The sequence below is a fragment of the Salmo salar genome, chromosome ssa04 (genome assembly GCF_905237065.1).
Source record: "Salmo salar chromosome ssa04, Ssal_v3.1, whole genome shotgun sequence".
In the NCBI taxonomy this organism is placed as follows: Eukaryota; Metazoa; Chordata; class Actinopteri; order Salmoniformes; family Salmonidae; genus Salmo; species Salmo salar.
The window spans coordinates 61,821,995-61,840,090 of record NC_059445.1 but is presented as its reverse complement, the minus strand read 5'-3'; the positions used below and the strand labels follow the sequence as shown (position 1 = coordinate 61,840,090).

General features: G+C 42.6%; 1 protein-coding gene across 1 annotated transcript; it reads left to right on the top strand.

Moving 5' to 3' along the window:
* The first annotated feature begins 376 nt into the window (after nucleotides 1-376).
* LOC106603626 (frizzled-9) lies at nucleotides 377-4,614 on the top strand. The gene is made up of 2 exons (XM_014197515.2): nucleotides 377-3,587; nucleotides 3,692-4,614. The coding sequence occupies exon 1, from the start codon at nucleotides 1,073-1,075 to the stop codon at nucleotides 2,825-2,827; it is 1,755 nt and encodes a 584-aa protein (XP_014052990.1). The 5' UTR covers nucleotides 377-1,072; the 3' UTR covers nucleotides 2,828-3,587; nucleotides 3,692-4,614.
* The last annotated feature ends 13,482 nt before the right edge of the window (nucleotides 4,615-18,096 follow it).

The window sequence follows — 18,096 nt, the reverse complement described above, 5'->3', positions numbered from 1 at the left end:
TTGTTATTAATTTTAATGGTGAAAATAAACTGAACCATAGATTGATTGGCACTCAAATATTAGTAAATGTTCACCATCAGGATGCACAAAACCTAAGCTTGTGACAACAACCTAAGCTATTTTCACTTAAGGCCACCGCGTGGAATGTCGATAAAAATAAATGTTTTAACAGGGAGTAATATACGCACTTTCATTACATCAACCGCGCTAGGTGACCAATAGATGAATTTGGCCCATAATTGAATTCCCACCTCGTATTTTCTGCGTAAAGCCAGTAAGAAAAAGTAATTTGATTCTGAGTTTTTTTAGGCGGGGCAACACAAGCTCGTCACTTAATTCCCGCCCCGTTATTGAAGAGGCAGAGAGAGAGCACAGAAAAAGATAATGCACTCAAGCGATTGAGGGAGAGCAAGACAGACAGAGCTGGACAATTTGACTATTTTTAAACGACCCAGTATCCCTCCGTGCTGTGCGCTTGTGTGGTTACAAACAGGAGCCTACTAACATGGGATTCTGAATTGCCTGTCATCTAAAAATCTATTCGGAAAATAAGGACATTACCGAGGATTATTACGGCAAATAACGGTTCAACTCAACTGCCTGTTTTGAGATTGTAATATGCGTGCTACCAGTGGTATATTATAGACTCATTGTTTTCTATTCTAACTTTCACAGCATGTTGCCTTCAATTTGGTAAACATGTGAAGCGTATCGTGCTTTTAAAAAATCGACTGGATTTGGAACTGTAACAACAAGCACATTTTTATTCCCCTTTGTAATTCGCATACTGTTCCCAGGAAAAACGTTTTGCGGAGTTTGATCATAGGAGATAACTTTAATCAGTATTAAAGTTCTCTCGCCACCTTGGAACGCACGGATATGCTACATTGTTTTCATCAGATTTGACAGTGGGGAAATTTACACGTTTGGCACCAACTCATCAATCTGGAATCGTTACAGCCACAGTTTTTTTCCTCCAATAAATTTTTCTCATGGGCTGAAATATTTAACTTTTCTTTTCTGTTTTAATACGTTAAGTATTTCGTGATACATACACTTTCCTGATATCACCATGGATGTTTTTAATTTGAGGATTGCCATTTTACTGTGGTGCCAACTTGTTATTGCTGCATCCAGCTTGGAGATCGGAGCCTATGATCTAGAGAGAGGCAGACCTGCAAAATGCGAACCCATCACCATCCCCATGTGCCAGGGCATTGGCTACAATATGACAAGAATGCCCAACTTCATGAAATATGCAAGCCAAGCAGAGGCCAGCATCAAACTGAATGAGTTTGCCCCTCTCGTGGAATATGGCTGTGACATGCACCTGCGCTTTTTCCTCTGCTCCCTCTACGTCCCCATGTGCACTGACAAAGTGTCCACCACCATTCCTGCCTGCCGACCAATGTGTGAGCAGGCCAGGCAAAAGTGCTCTCCCATCATGGAGAAGTTCAGCTTCGGCTGGCCTGACTCACTGGACTGCTCCAAGCTACCCACTAAAAACGACCCCAACTCCCTGTGCATGGAGGCGCCTGAGAATGACACAAAGCAGGAGACCAAGAAGGGGGAGGGCATGCTCCCGGTGCCCCCCAGACCCAGGCAGCCCAGCTCAGGTACCAGCGGGCGCTCTGGCACCAGCCTGGGCTCCTGCAAGAACCCGAAGAAGTTCCAGTACGTGGAGAAGAGCCAGTCGTGCGCCCCACGCTGCTCCTCTGCAGTGGACGTGTTCTGGTCAAAGCAGGACAAGGACTTTGCCTTCATCTGGATGGCGGTGTGGTCCACACTCTGCTTTGTCTCCACCGCCTTCACCGTCCTCACCTTCCTGCTGGACCCGCAGCGCTTCCAGTACCCAGAGCGGCCCATCATTTTCCTCTCCATGTGCTACAATGTCTACTCGGTGGCCTTCGTCATCCGCTCGGTGGCCGGGGCCGAGAACATCGCCTGTGACCGGGAGAATGGCGAGCTCTACATCATCCAGGAGGGGCTGGAGTCCACGGGCTGCACCATCGTATTCCTCATCCTCTACTACTTCGGTATGGCCTCATCCATCTGGTGGGTCATCCTCACCCTCACCTGGTTCCTGGCCGCTGGTAAGAAGTGGGGCCACGAGGCCATCGAGGCCCACAGCAGCTACTTCCACATGGCCGCCTGGGGCATCCCAGCCATGAAGACCATAGTCATCCTCACCATGAGGAAGGTGGCCGGGGACGAGCTGACAGGGCTGTGCTACGTGGGCAGCATGGATGTCAACGCCCTGACTGGCTTTGTGCTCATCCCTCTGTCCTGCTACCTGGTCATTGGCACCTCCTTCATCCTCACGGGCTTCGTAGCGCTCTTCCACATCCGCAAGATAATGAAGACAGGCGGCACTAACACGGAGAAGCTGGAGAAGCTGATGGTGAAGATCGGTGTGTTCTCCATCCTGTACACGGTGCCCGCCACCTGCGTCATCATATGCTACTTCTATGAGAGGCTCAACATGGACTACTGGAAGTTCCAGGTTCTGGAGAGCAAGTGTGTTTCATTCCCTGGACGCCGGAACGAGGACTGCTCCCTGGAGGAGTCGGTGCCCACCGTGGCGGTATTCATGCTGAAGATCTTTATGTCTCTGGTGGTGGGCATCACCAGCGGTGTGTGGGTGTGGAGCTCCAAGACCCTGCAGACCTGGCAGGGTCTGTGCAACAGGAAGCTGGCAGTGCGGACTAGCAGGAAGCCCTGTGGCAGCGTCAGCTGCAGCAGCTCCCACTGCCACTATAAGGGCCCAGCCGTGGTGCTCCACATGTCCAAAACAGACTCTTACATAGAGAGCCCAACACACGTCTGACACTTCAAGTGACATTTCTCAAAGTGTTTTGTAAAGACAATGCCAAAGGGAAAGGAGGCTATTTTGTTATGTGATCATTTGAAAAGCTCAGGTTGGACTACATCTGATGTTCGTTGAGTAGCAATACCTGAAAGTGACAGTGTTTTTGCTGTCGTTTGGGGACATTATCCAAATTGCTTGCAGTTAAACCACACAGTTTGGTGCACAAGCAGAATCAGATAAGCTTCTAAAGGGAACATTTATTGTATAGCATGCCATAAAGTTGGTTGTTTCTGCTTAACTAACTGAACATGAATGCAAAAGAGAACTTGCATGGATGTATCAATATTTGGTTTATGCTCCCCCCCTGTAAGTTTATTTATTGTGTTGTATATTTAATTGCAGGTTCTTCATGGTGTTTCATAAGTTTTTGTATATTGTATGTAAGCGCACGTACTAAAGAGTTATGAGTTATGAATATAGGGCCTGTTGAGATGTACAAGTGCCTTTTGAAAATTCATATTTTTATGAAAAATTGACATTAATAATTTATATATTTTCACTGATGACTTTACTATCTCCATTACTTTACAACATATGTCAAATTGTTAGGGGTAGTTGTCATAAACATGAGCAAAGCAAAGACATTCTACAATAGCATAAAAATGTTTTGGTTTAAATACCTCCTTTGAAAATATTCATTTTGCCTGAAACGTTTTGATTTAGATTTTCTACAGTGCCTCTTCAAATTGACAAGCTCTACAGTGGTCATTTTCTTGAGGTAATAATGATCTAAGATGCAAGAATATATTGTATGAATAAAATAAATATATCATTAGTTTGGGTGACATTCCTACATTTTATTAATTTTTGTTTATTTTTCAGTGGACTTTGATGACCTTGTGGACCCACCTACAGTATGAAGCTCTCACTGGCAAAACTAGTCATATTTTCCCAAGTGACATCAGCTGTTAATTTTATATGCCCTTTCATGTATAACTCTGTCCTTGCATTGCATCAGTGTTCTGTCACATTTGTGGAATACAAAATGCTTGAGTAAAATGTGAACTAAAAGCTGTGTGTTCCACACAGTTAAGCCTTGTACCAAATGTGTGGTCTTTTGACAAAAGCGTTAATATGTTTTTAACCTGCAGCCTCGGTTGAGGTGGAAAACAGTCAGCGCCTCCAGGCCACTCTGCCTGCCTGTGTTTGTGAAGCTATGCTGAACTTTCTGTTTTCCAATGAAACATCAGCTCCAGCAAAAATAACTTACATGGGGTGACAGCATTCCATGGTGCGGGAAAGAGAGAGACAGAGTTTTAACGATGTCATGACACTGCCTTTAAGGGCATTTTTCTCTGCGTATCCCAAATATAACACACAGGCAGTCAAAATGTCAGGCTTTTCAAAAGTTCAGTCTTTATAAAGCTAAAGAATACATGGCATTATCCTTGTTGAATAGGTACAGTATAGCAGATGTCTGCTAATGTGCTGCAGACCCATTTATACCTCATCATTGCACATTAGGCCTTAACAATGATGATATTTACATTTTGGGCTGGTCCAGCCCACCAGCCTATCCTTAAATAGGGACATTACGGTTTTATCATCCTCTCTTCCCTGTTGCTGGTGCCTGCGTCCTGCCTGCGCAGACATTGTCCATGGCTTGGCAGCACGTCTCCCCGTGGAGCTGAAACCACAGTTACATTTCACCATAAAAAGCTGGGTTTGTATTGGAGCTGCGCATTGGGACCCCTCTGTGGTATGTAAACCACATGTACCAGTCACAATAAAGTGAAATTAATGTGCCAGCTTTCAAGTTTCTAAATGGGTGACATGCATAAACACTTCCCAGCTAGCACATAATGTTCTGAGAACCATATGTTTCTTAGAGCTTGGTAAGAGCATGGTACACGTGAATTTCCCAGCAGCTCCATCAAGCATCGCATGGATCTTGAAATCTGCAGCAACAGCAACCATTCATGAAGTAAGTGTCTAGATGGATAGTTATTTTCAATTATAAGTGAAGGACATGCTATTCATGGGTTGGATGCTTCGTCACAATATTGTTTTGAACGTTCTTGTGAGGACTGATGCCTGAAAGAATGTTCTACTAGCTACTCAATGGCATTCTCTGAGCCACCATGCACTGATGAGGATTTAGTTTAAAGTGCATTATAGTGACTTGGAAAAACTATGACATTTCTAAAGGAGGCAAATCACTAGTAGGACAACCTTTTGTCATTACCGTGATGTCACCTAATTGACTTTAGATGGAGAATAATTTTAGCTAGCTAGCTGAAGATTGAGGGACAGTACTGGATTTTAGCTAGCTAAAGATAGCATTGCAAACTTTTCTAGTTATGACAATTGCTATCTCTCTAAAGTCAATTTGGTGACATGATAATGATGACAAAGTTATCTCCTACTAATTGCTTGCCTACTTTAGCAATGCCATCATATTTCCAGGCCAACTATAGTGTATCCTCAAATAATGATAGCTAGATTGCTAGCTACCAATGGTAGCTAGCCTGTTGACTGTTGTTAAAGCTGCAGTCAGTCATTCACCCAAAACGGACCAAGGTATCCTTCTTGATTTAGCATGTGTATTGTGTTTTTTATGTCTGTTTTCTTTGATGACTATACAAAATAAAATGCTCAAATTGACAATTTAAAGAGTATTTGTCATTAGGTATTAGAGCTAAAACGAGTGGTGCAGCGGTGTAATCTCAGTGCAAGAGGCATCACTACAGTCCCTGGTTTGAATCCAGGCTGTATCACATCCGGCCGTGATTGGGAGTCCCATAGGGCGGCGCACAATTGGCCCAGCGTCGTCTGGGTTTGGCTGGGGTAGGCCGTCATTGTAAATAAGAATTTGTTCTTAACTGACTTGCCTAGTTAAATAAAGGTTAAAAAATGTTTTTAAAAATAAAAATACTGGCGTGTGATTGGATTTCTAGCTACTAGCCTGCCAGCCAGAAAAAAGAAAGAGGGTAGCTCTTATTATTAGCTAGCGAGATATCTCATTAGGTGTATATTTACCTGTGATAAGATTCCTAAAAAATAGTAAGCCTTCAGGATGTTGAATGCAAGAATGAATGTATAACCCTTATGATAGATCATATGACTTATGAAAGCTCAGGCTGGATGTCTAGCTGGTTTGACTTTGCTACAGGCATACATTGTCATATTATTTCAGTTATGAACTATCAGATATTAAATTATGTTACATATTTTCAAATGTGAGAGTGAAAACTTTAGGATTATAAAATGTAACTTTGTCACCTTGCCAACAGGTTGATAACTTGTAGCTACACAAGTCCCTCCATTTCATGATCCCCTTTCTTATGTGCTAAAGGGTCATCGCTGAGAAATGCAGGATGAGGAACAGGAGGTCATGGACTTAAGAGGAAGATGCTTTTGATGAGGAGCTACTTGGTGAAGATTAGGACGAAGAGTATGAGACACACAGACAGGACAGACAGGTAAACATTGACTGGCAGAGAAGCAGCTGAACTGGTTCCCTCCTAACCATTTTTACATTTACATTTTAGTCATTTAGCAGACGCTCTTATCCAGAGCGACTTACAGTAGTGAATGCATACATTTCATACATTTTTTTCTGTGCTGGCCCCCCGTGGGAATCGAACCCACAACCCTGGTGTTGCAAACACTATGCTCTACCAACTGAGCTACAGGGAAGGCTAGGTTTAACCCTCCTAGGTTTATGCTGGTGGTGGTTGCTGTACATACCAAGCTGTTGGTGCAGGTTGTAGAAAAGCTATAGCCTGGTCCCAGATCTGTTTATGCTGTCTTTCTAACTTCTAATGTATGATAGTTGTCAAGAGCGTCTGCTAAATGACGTAAATGTAAATGTAAATGTTGTGTTACCATAGCAGTTGGCTTGGCTATACATAAGAGTTGGCTATATAGCACAAACAGATCAAAGCCAAAGCTAACATTTGGCTGATTGTCAGAACAGAAATAGTCAAACGTCAATGTACTTGAGGACTACTCTATAAATTCTTGGCTTTGTTACAGGAAAGATAGAAATGAGAATATGATGTGATTTGCTTGTGTGGCACCCAGGGGTGCTGAGGGTGCTCCAGCACTTGATAAACCACAATTAAAAAATGAAAATAATTATGAAGACTAGACCTTTATCATGTATTACTCCTGCATGAGGGGATGAAAATACTCATCAGCAGAGCGGGGAGTCTGGTTACTTTATTTACTTTCAACAACAGAATTCAGAGTGTTTACTCATTAGAAACATTTAAATAAGTTATAATCTCGAGTATCATGACAAATTATTTTTTGCAAAATAGTGAAACAGACTTTGTGATGATACTGAAGATTATACTATTGACCATTGCGTCTCAGAAGCCTAATACATCAAGCAATACTAAGTTTCACGTCTACTCCCGCTCCTGTGCTTGACGTCACCGGTCTACTAACCACCAGTCCTGGCAACCATCATTACGCACACCTGCGCCCCATCATTAGGCAAGCCTGGACTTCATCACTACCCTGATTACTTCCCCTTTATCTAGAACTCTGTTGTATTGTTTCTGTTTTCATGTTCAGACACAACGCCTGTTTGTGTAGTAATGCTATGCTTGTTCCGATTAAACTCACTGACTGCACCTGCTTCTTCGTTACACTAAGTATACTTAGAATAGCTAACTGTGCAATGAATAGATGACAGACAGGGTGTAGGCCAGGATGGTCCACCATGCAAACAGGCTGTTCTGGTCCTGCATCTTCTGCCTTTCGTGAACTAACACTCGCACTTGACCCCCACTAGCTCTGACTTTGCTAAAAGCTACTTTATCGGGGAAAAATGTACTTACTATACCTGTGATATGTGGTTGTCCCACCTAGCAATCTTAAGATGAATGCACTAACTGTGTATGTCGCTTTGGATAAGAACGTCTGCTAAATGACATGTTAAATGTAAATCTTATGGTGACCTATTGAAAACAGTATAACAATGATATAGCAAATTAATGTGCATTATGCATGCCTTTTGTTTTGATGACAAAAAGTTGCCTACACACCTATGAAAGTTTGTTGCTTTAAGGGTCCAACTGAGAAGTTGAATACCATGTGCCTTTGTTGGTTTTTGAACAGGTAAGAGGGTGGGCTCTAGACCATCCTATTAGCCAATCAGGCTGTATATGTAAATATTACATTTTGTTTTCTAATGCCCACACAATCAGACGGAGCATTTCAGTGGCCCAAGGAGGCTCAGGGAAATAAAAAATATATTTTGGAGTTATATTTATTTTTTAAATAAACACACACAGTGATTTATTAGACATAAAGTATCATTTTTGTTACTTTATTAGACATAATGTAACTAAAAAACTGCATGGGAGCTTTAAGAAATCGTTTTAATAAAAAACACAAGAAAACATTTTCAAAGAACGTTTTAAGAATGTTATTTAAAAACGTATACATTCTGTTCTTAGCATCAACACAACTCCCTTTATCCTCTATCTTGTTAAGTGTGTTCAGGTGTGTTGGCCACACCCTTTAATTACCACACCTGGTCTTAATGAGTGCTTGTTTCCTTTAAATGGGGTCTGTTTGAAAAGACTAAAATGATCAACTTTGTATGAGTTAAAGACATATGGCATGCAAGAGCCATCCTGGTGACGCGGTGGATTAATTCCATGAGTAGAGAACAGAAAATAATAGGTTTGAATCTCACTGACACTGTGCCACAATCAATTAGAAATGTGTTTGCATGATTAACACCCTCGGAGTTCCAAATAGTGCTTTTTTTCCTATGAAATGGGGTCTTCTTGAATGGCAGTGTTATTAAAGAATCCATGTAATTCAAATTCCCTGCAAATTGCAAATAGGACTTGACAATTACATTGTAATTCACATACTGTACTTAATCATTTAAATTTTAATTGGAGAAATGGTATTGGATATGCTTAAAATATCTCCCCAGACATAAAGTAAAATACTCAGACCATGAATGTGGAATTTCTCTTTCTGACGGTTTTGTTAGTCAAGCCAAAGTCTTTATTCAACCAATCAAAACCACTGAAATGTGCCACACTGACGTCCTAGCTTCTTAGCCGAACTATTCACAAAGGCAGAAACCCTTTGGGAGACAACACTATAATAGAGATCCCTAATGGCATTGTAGGAGAGCAGACAAGATAGAGTATCTGTGTAATTGTGTGCTCTCTGAAAGGAAAAGGCTATGTCAGCCCATACGTTTGATTAAAGGAGATCATTAAAGCATCAGGGCTTTTCCCCCTCTTTCAAAAAAGCATGAAGAAGAGAGAAAGGACTCCTCATTACTCCCCACCCCCAGGCAGTATCCCTTTCCTGCACTGGTTTTGATGTGGAAATGAGTCTATTGAAAAAGCCCACTGAAAAGCTGCAGCCCCTCAAAAGGGTGTCCTTTCCAAAATGTCCCCCCCCCGAGCTTTGTGTGCCACTACCTCGGCCACGTCCCACGAGTACCCCTTGTGTTACTTGCATCCGCCAACACTCACACACACATGCACATGAAGTATGTGGTAACATTGAACATCCCTCTAAACCTGGATTAGGTGAGTGATGTAGAGAAGCATAGACTATAGTTCCTCTGTGTACATTATGCTGTTATTGCTGTGGCTTGGACATTCTGATTTCCTATGCCACCCGCCCATTTTAACTAAATATCACATTTCTACTCTGTTTGAGAGTATTTGATGTCTGACTTCTGTATTTGTTTCGCTGGGATATCTATTCCTCATATAGTTTCACTCTGCTTGCTTTACTTGACAGCCATCCAGCTCAGAGCAGACATCTCTCGCCGAGTGACAAACACACATCAGCCACTCATCGCCCAATCACGTGCAGCTATCAAAGACGCCACATTATCTAGGTCAGATGTTTGGGAGTTTGCTCCTCTTTAGTTGCCATTTTGATTGTGGTTGCTATGTAAGCGAAAGAAAGAGCAAGGGAGAGGGAAAGTAAAAGACAGAAGGGGAAAGAGAGGAGTGAAAGAGAGAAATGGAGGTCTACAGGTGGTGGGCTAGTGCTGCTGCACTCATGACTGGTTTTTATTGAATTTCAAATGTCAAATAGACAGATGGAAGACAGGGATGCTGTTAACTTATCCATGTGCCCCAACTGCTCTCTCACCCATATTCTTGTGCCCCTTCCCTGTGTTAGGTTTCTACTGTCGTCCATGGCGTTTTCATAGATTTTCATACATCTACTGTACATTTGACTTTGATGTTTTCTTTTTACCTGCTGTTTGAAGCTTTTGACTGCAGAATAAAGTGGAGCAGATTGACATTGATTAACACACACACACACACTACAGGCGGAGTTGTTGGACATGTACATGCATTAGGCTATAGGATAACCTGACTGAGGATTCTGCAGGAGCGTTAAGCAAATTTGGCCGGTTATATGTGTGTGTGTGTGTGTGTGTGTGTGTGTGTGTGTGTGTGTGTGTGTGTGTGTGTGTGTGTGTGTGCTTGTTAAAGGAATGCACCAGGCTCTCAGTCAATGTTTTTACTTCAGTATGTATGTATACATATGCAATGATGACACACTCAAGTCAAGCATATATAAATGTCTGCTTTGTAAGTTTACTCTTCATGTAGTGTATCATCTCTCCCTTTCTATGTTTAGCCTTTGAGTTTGGCAACCCTCTGAGCAAACACTGTTGTCCTTCAACAGCACTAGATAACACGCTCGTCTCCATTTTTCTGTTTGTCCTTCCAGCAGTCGGACCAAATATAACAAACAGAATTTATTCAGGAATGGGCTAACCGAGAGCACACATACAGTATTTAAGGAATCAACAAACTGAAACATATTTGCCATAAAGACTTCTCACTGAGTTGGTTTTGGGTCTGCCACAAACGGGCCTTTTTAGACTCAATTTGCATTGATAAATTGGCATTAATAGACACTTACTGTATGCATGCCCCCGTTAACATTCCCTCCTTGGTATTCAAAAATGAGATTCACATTAAAAGATATGTTTTAGATTGAGGGAGAGTTTGAGTTCACCAGAGAGTTGCACGATGTTGATCACTTAGGTAGTACAGTTCATTTGGAAAGTATTCAGACCCATTGACTTTTTCCACATTTTGTTACGTTACAGCCTCATTCTAAAATTGATTAAATAATGTTTTCCCCTCATCAATCTACACACAGTACCCCATAATGACAAAGTGAAAACAGGTTTTTAGAAAATTTTGCAAATGTATGAAAAACAAAAACAGAAATACCTTATTTACACAAGTATTCAAAACCTTTGCTATGAGACTCAAAATTGAGCTCAGGTGCATCCTGTTTCCATTGATCATCCTTGAGATGTTTCTATAACTTGATTGGAGTCCACCTGTGGTAAATTAAATTGATTGGACATGATTTGGAACGGCACACACGTCTATATAAGGTCCCACAGTTGACAGTGCATGTCAGAGCAAAAACCAAGTCATGAGGTCGAAGGAATTGTCCGTAGAGCCCCGAGACAGGATTGTATTTGTATTCATTATGGATCCCCATTAGCTGCTATTGAGGCACAGATCTGGGGAAGGGTACCAAGAACACAGTGGCCTCCATCATTCTTAAATGGAGGAAGTTTGGAACCACCAAGACTCTTCCTAGAGCTGGCCGGCCGGCCAAACTGAACAATAGGGGGAGAAGGGCCTCGTTAAGGGAGGTAACCAAGAACCCGATAGTCACTCTGACAGAGCTCCAGAGTTCCTCTGTGGAGATGGGAGAAGCTTCCAGAAGGACAACCATCTTTGCAGCACTCCACCAATCAGGCCTTTATGGTAGAGTGGCCAGATGGAAGCCACTCCTCAGTAAAATGCACATTACAGCCCACTTGTAGTTTGCCAAAAGGCACCTAAAGGTCTCATAGACCATGAGAAACAAGGTTCTCTGGTCTGATGTAACCAAGATTGAACTCTTTGGCCTGAACCTGGCACCATCCCTACGGTGAAGCATGGTGGTGGCAGCATCATGCTGTGGGGATGTTTTTCAGTGGCAGAAACTCAGAGACTAGTCAGGATCGAGGGAAAGATAAACATAGCAAATTACAGAGAAATCCTTGATGAAAACCTGCTCCAGAGCGCTCAGGACCTCAGACTGGGGCAAAGGTTCACCTTCGAACAGGACAACGACCCTAAGCACACAACCAAGACAATGCAGGAGTGGCTCCGGGACAAGTCTCTAAATGTCCTTATGTTGCCTAGCCAGAGCCCGGACTTGAACCCGATCAAACATCTCTGGAGGGACCTAAAAATAGCTGGGCAGCGACGCTCCCCATCCGGTCTGACAGAGCTTGAGAGGATCTCCAGAGAGGAATGGGAGAAACTCCACAAATACAGATGTGCCAAGCTTGTAGCATCATACCCAAAAATACTTGATGTAATCGCTGCCAAAGGTGCTTCAACAAAGTACTGAGTAAGGGGTCTGAATACTTATGTAAACGTGATATTTAAGTGTTTTTATTTTTTATAAATTTGCTACAATTTCTAAAAAACTGTTTTTGCTTTGTCATTATGGGGTAATGTGTGTAGTTTGATGAGGAAATAAGGCTGTAACATAACAAAATGTGGAAAAAGTCAAGGAATACCTTCCAAATGCACTGTATACTGTACAGTCCTATACAATCAGTGGCGATTTTAGCATGTAAATCCTAGTGGGGCAAGCAACAAACAAAAAAATCAGATGCATGCCAGCAAAGACACTACACAACACAACACTAAACAATACATCAATTGCACTATAACGGCGAACAAACTGTTAGGGCCTACATAAAGCTGTCCCAACAGCAGAGCTTTCTTTCCAGCATAATGGAGTGAATCCTTACCACCGCTACACCTGGCTATCAGTGGAGCCTTTTCTGTCAGCGAAACAATTAATTCAGACTCGTTTACTGCCTTTTTAAAAAACATAGCTGATATGGCTGACTTGCTTAAACAAATGTGGTTTCTACTGACCATTGAGATGTACAAACAATGGCATAAGGGAACAATGAATGGATAAGAGGCATTCCGTAATTTCGATTAAGACAGTAATGAGTGAGCGACGATGGATGTAATCAATATACAGTTGAAGTCGGAAGTTTAGATAAACCTTAGCCAAATACATTTAAACTCAGTTTTTCACAATTCCTGACATTTAATCCTAGTACAAATTCCCTGTCTTAGGTCAGTTAGGAGCACCACTTTACTTTAAGAATGTGAAATGTCAGAATGATAGTAGAGAGAATGATTTATTTCAGCTTTTATTTCTTTCATCACATTCCCAGTGGGTCAGAAGTTTACATACACTCAATTAGTATTTGGTAGCATTGCCTTTAAATTGCTTAACTTGGGTCAAAAGTTTTGGGTAGCCTTCCACAAGCTTCCCACAAAAAGTTGGGTGAATTTTGTCCCATTCCTCCTAACAGAGCTGGTGTAACTGAGTCAGGTTTGTAGGCCTCCTTGCTCGCACACGCTTTTTCAGTTCTGCCCACACATTTTCTATGGGATTGAGGTCAGGGCTTTGTGATGGCCACTCCAATACCTTGACCTTGTTGTCCTTAAGCCATTTTGCCACAACTTTGGAAGTATGCTAGGGGTCATTGTCCATTTGGAAGACACATTTGCGACCAAGCTTTAGCTTCTTGATTGATGTCTTGAGATGTTGCTTCAATATCCACATCATTTTCCTTCCTCATGATGTCATCTATTTTGTGAAGTGCACCAGTCCCTTCTGCAGCAAAGCACCCCCACAACATGATGCTGCCACCCCCGTGCTTCACGGTTGGGATGGTGTTCTTCGGGATGGTGTTCTTCGGCTTCCAAGCCTCTAAACATAATGATGGTCATTATGGCCAAACTGTTCTTTTTTTTTCTATCAGACCAGAGGACATTTCTCCAAAAAGTACGATCTTTGTCCCCATGTGCAGTTGTAAACTGTAGTCTGGCTTTTTTTATGGCGGTTTTGGTGCAGTGGCTTCTTCCTTGCTGAGCGGCCTTTCAGGTTATGTCGATATAGGACTCGTTTGTTAACAAGAAATTTGTGGAGTGGTTGAAAAATGGGTTTTAATGACTCCAACCTAAGTGTATGTAAACTTCCGACTTCAACTGTAACTATGTGTTCAGCACTTTTGAAATGTACAGCAACAGAATGCAGAACATGAGCTGCTCTTACAGTATTTTCCCTGTACACCAAGTCAGAACCGTAGGATAAATAAAGGGGGCATATAAGCAGACAATGAAACCTCTTACAATATTAGATTATAACATTTCTCAAAAACAGGTTATAGGCTACATGCACAGCACCACCGAGTCAGAACATTAACGTTAGGCGAAATTAAGAGGTGATAATAGATCAAATTATTAGGGGAGGCATATGGGCTGCTAACAGCTTACTACACAACATACACTTAATATTACTTTCTTAGCTACAGTATACATATCTCCCTTGCATATTACATAATTTATGCAGCAGCATACAAGACATTTTTGGACTCAACTTGACTTGTGATGTGCTCACTTAAACATGAAGATGGCGTGGCGGTTTTGTTATCAAAGTCTGGATTTATGGTGGGAACTCAACAAAAAAAAACGCACAGCAATTCCATTGAATAGCAGGCTACTGGTTTCTTTGCACTGCTTGCAGTTAGCCACTGATCCCTTCCAAACGACTCATTGTTGAATTTGCGATTTCCAACTTGATGTGTAATCTTTATGGCCGATGAGCACCGATATGTTTTATCTATCATTTCTCTTCATTATTTCTCTTCATATGACAAGGATTAAAAAGGATTTGCCAGTAGATTGTCGACTTGATTCATGATGATGACTGCTAGCTAAGATTTTGAAAATAAGATGTTGACATGATCAGTTCAATGAAAGCTACTGTACATATAACGTGATTTGACGTCATTTTATCTGTGGCCAATGACCTTGAGCCTTCTTGGAAGGGCACTTGTAATATAACTCTATGGCTGGACACAAAGGGGGGACATTTTTTATGTCTACCCTTACTAAGGACATAAACTTTGCGATGACGTAGTGTCCCCATGAGTGACAGAACACTGAGCCAATCACGGCGCAATGCTCCTATTTTTTGCTGGCTCGCCCCACCACCACAGAAAGCACTGAGCTAGGCTGAAACACCTGCATTTTGGAGCTGCCTTACTCAAGAAAACAAAAAAGAGACCAAGACCATACAGCGGTTTAACAGGACAGGTTCCACTCAGAACAGGCCTCGCCATGGTCGACCAAAGAAGTTGAGTGCACGTGCTCAGCGTCATATCCAGAGGTTGTCTTTGGGAAATAGACGTATGAGTGCTGCCAGCATTGCTGCAGAGGTTAAAGTGGTGGGGGGTCAGCCTGTCAGTGCTCAGACCATACACCGCACACTGCATCAAATTGGTCTGCATGGCTGTCGTCCCAGAAGGAAGCCTCTTCTAAAGATGATGCACAAGAAAGCCCACAAACAGTTTGCTGAAGACAAGCAGACTAAGGACATGGATTACTGGAACCCTGTCCTGTGGTCTGATGAGACCAAGATAAACTTATTTGGTTCAGATGGTGTCAAGCGTGTGTGGCGGCAACCAGGTGAGGAGTACAAAGACAAGTGTGTCTTGCCTACAGTCAAGCATGGTGGTGGGAGTGTCATGGTCTGGGGCTGCATGAGTGCTGCCAGCACTGGGGAGCTACAGTTCATTGAGCTACAGTTCATGAATGCCAACATGCATGACATACTGAAGCAGAGCATGATCCCCTCCCTTCGGAGACTGGGCCGCGGGGCAGTATTCCAACATGATAACGACCCCAAACACACCTCCAAGACGACCACTGCCTTGCTAAAGAAGCTGAGGGTAAAGGTGATGGACTGGCCAAGCATGTCTCCAGACCTAAACCCTATTGAGCATCTGTGGGGCATCCTCAAACGGAAGGTGGAGGAGTGCAAGGTCTCTAACATCCACCAGCTCCGTGATGTCGTCATGGAGGAGTGGAAGAGGACTCTAGTTGCAACCTGTGAAGCTCTGGTGAACTCCATGCCCAAGAGGGTTAAGGCAGTGCTGGAAAATGATGGTGGCTGTAACGACTGTCGTATAGAGGGGACCAAGGCGCAGCGTGTTGAGTGCTCATAGTGAATATTTATTTTAACTCAGAAATCTAAAGACAAAATAACAAACAAACAGCCAACAGTTCTGTCAGATACAGTGGGGGAAAAAAGTATTTGATCCCCTGCTGATTTGGTACGTTTGCCCACTGACAAAGAAACGATCAGTCTATAATTTTAATGGTAGGTTTATTTGAACAGTGAGAGACAGAATAACAACAACAATATCCAGAAAAACGCATGTCAAAAATGTTATAAATTGATATGCATTTTAATGAGGGAAATAAGTATTTGACCCCCTCTCAATCAGAAAGATTTCTGGCTCCCAGGTGTCTTTTATACAGGTAACGAGCTGAGATTAGGAGCACACTCTTAAAGGGAGTGCTCCTAACCGCAGCTTGTTACCTGTAAAAAAGACACCTGTCCACAGAAGCAATCAATCAATCAGATTCCAAACTCTCCACCATGGCCAAGACCAAAGAGCTCTCCAAGGATGTCAGGGACAAGATTGTAGACCTACAGAAGGCTGGAATGGGCTACAAGACCATCGCCAAGCAGCTTGGTGAGAAGGTGACAACATTTGGTGTGATTATTCGCAAATGGAAGAAACACAAAAGAACTGTCAATATCCCTCGGCCTGGGGCTCCATGCAAGATCTCACCTCGTGGAGTTGCAATGATCATGAGAACGGTGAGGAATCAGCCCAGAACTACACGGGAGGATCTTGTCAATGATCTCAAGGCAGCTGGGACCATAGTCACCAAGAAAACTATTGGTAACACACTCCGACGTGAAGGACTGAAATCCTGCAGCGCCCGCAAGGTCCCCCTGCTCAAGAATACATATACATGCCCGTCTGAAGTTTGCCAATGAACATCTGAATGACTCAGAGGACAACTGGTGAAAGTGTTGTGGTCAGATGAGACCAAAATGGAGCTCTTTGACATCAACTCAACTCGCCGTGTTTGGAGGAGGAGGAATGCTGCCTATGACCCCAAGAACACCATCTCCACCGTCAAACATGGAGGTGGAAACATTATGCTTTGGGGGTGTTTTTCTGCTAAGGGGACAGGACAACTTCACCGCATCAAAGGGACGATGGACGGGGCCATGTACTGTCAAATCTTGGGTGAGAACCTCCTTCCCTCAGCCAGGGCATTGAAAATGGGTCGTGGATGGGTATTCCAGCATGACAATGACCCAAAACACACGGCCAAGGCAACAAAGGAGTGGCTCAAGAAGAAGCACATTAAGGTCCTGGAGTGGCCTAGCCAGTCTCCAGACCTTAATCCCATAGAAAATCTGTGGAGGGAGCTGAAGGTTCGAGTTGCCAAACGTCAGCCTCGAAACCTTAATGACTTGGAGAAAATCTGCAAAGAGGAGTGGGACAAAATCCCTCCAGAGATGTGTGCAAACCTGGTGGCCAACTACAAGAAACGTCTGACCTCTGTGATTGCCAACAAGGGTTTTGCCACCAAGTACTAAGTCATGTTTTGCAGAGGGGTCAAATACTTATTTCCCTCATTAAAATGCAAATCAATTTATAACATTTTTGACATGCGTTTTTCTGGATATTGTTGTTGTTATTCTGTCTCTCACTGTTCAAATAAACCTACCATTAAAATTATAGACTGATCATTTTTTTGTAAGTGGGCAAACGTACAAAATCAGCAGGGGATCAAATACTTTTTTCCCCCACTGTAACTAAACAGAAAATAACTACCCACAAACACAGGTGGAAATAAACCCTACTTAAGTATGATCTCCAATTAGAGACAACGAGGACCAGCTGCCTCTAATTGGAGATCATCCCCCCCCCAAAAAAAACATAGAAATAGAAAACATAGAAAAACACAAAACACCCCCTGTCACACCCTGACCTACTCTACCATAGAAAAGAACATCTTACTATGGTCAGGACGTGACAGTGGCCACACAAAATATTGACACTTTGAGCCCAATTTGGATATTTTCACTTAGGGGTGTACTCACTTTTGTTGCCAGCGGTTTAGACATTAATGGCTGTGTGTTATTTTGAGGGGACAGCAAATGTACACTGTTATTATACAAGCTGTACACTCACTACTTTACATTGTAGCAAAGTGTAATTTCTTCAGTGTTGTCACATGAAAAGATATACTCAAATATTTACAAAAATGTGAGGGGTGTACTCACTTTTGTGA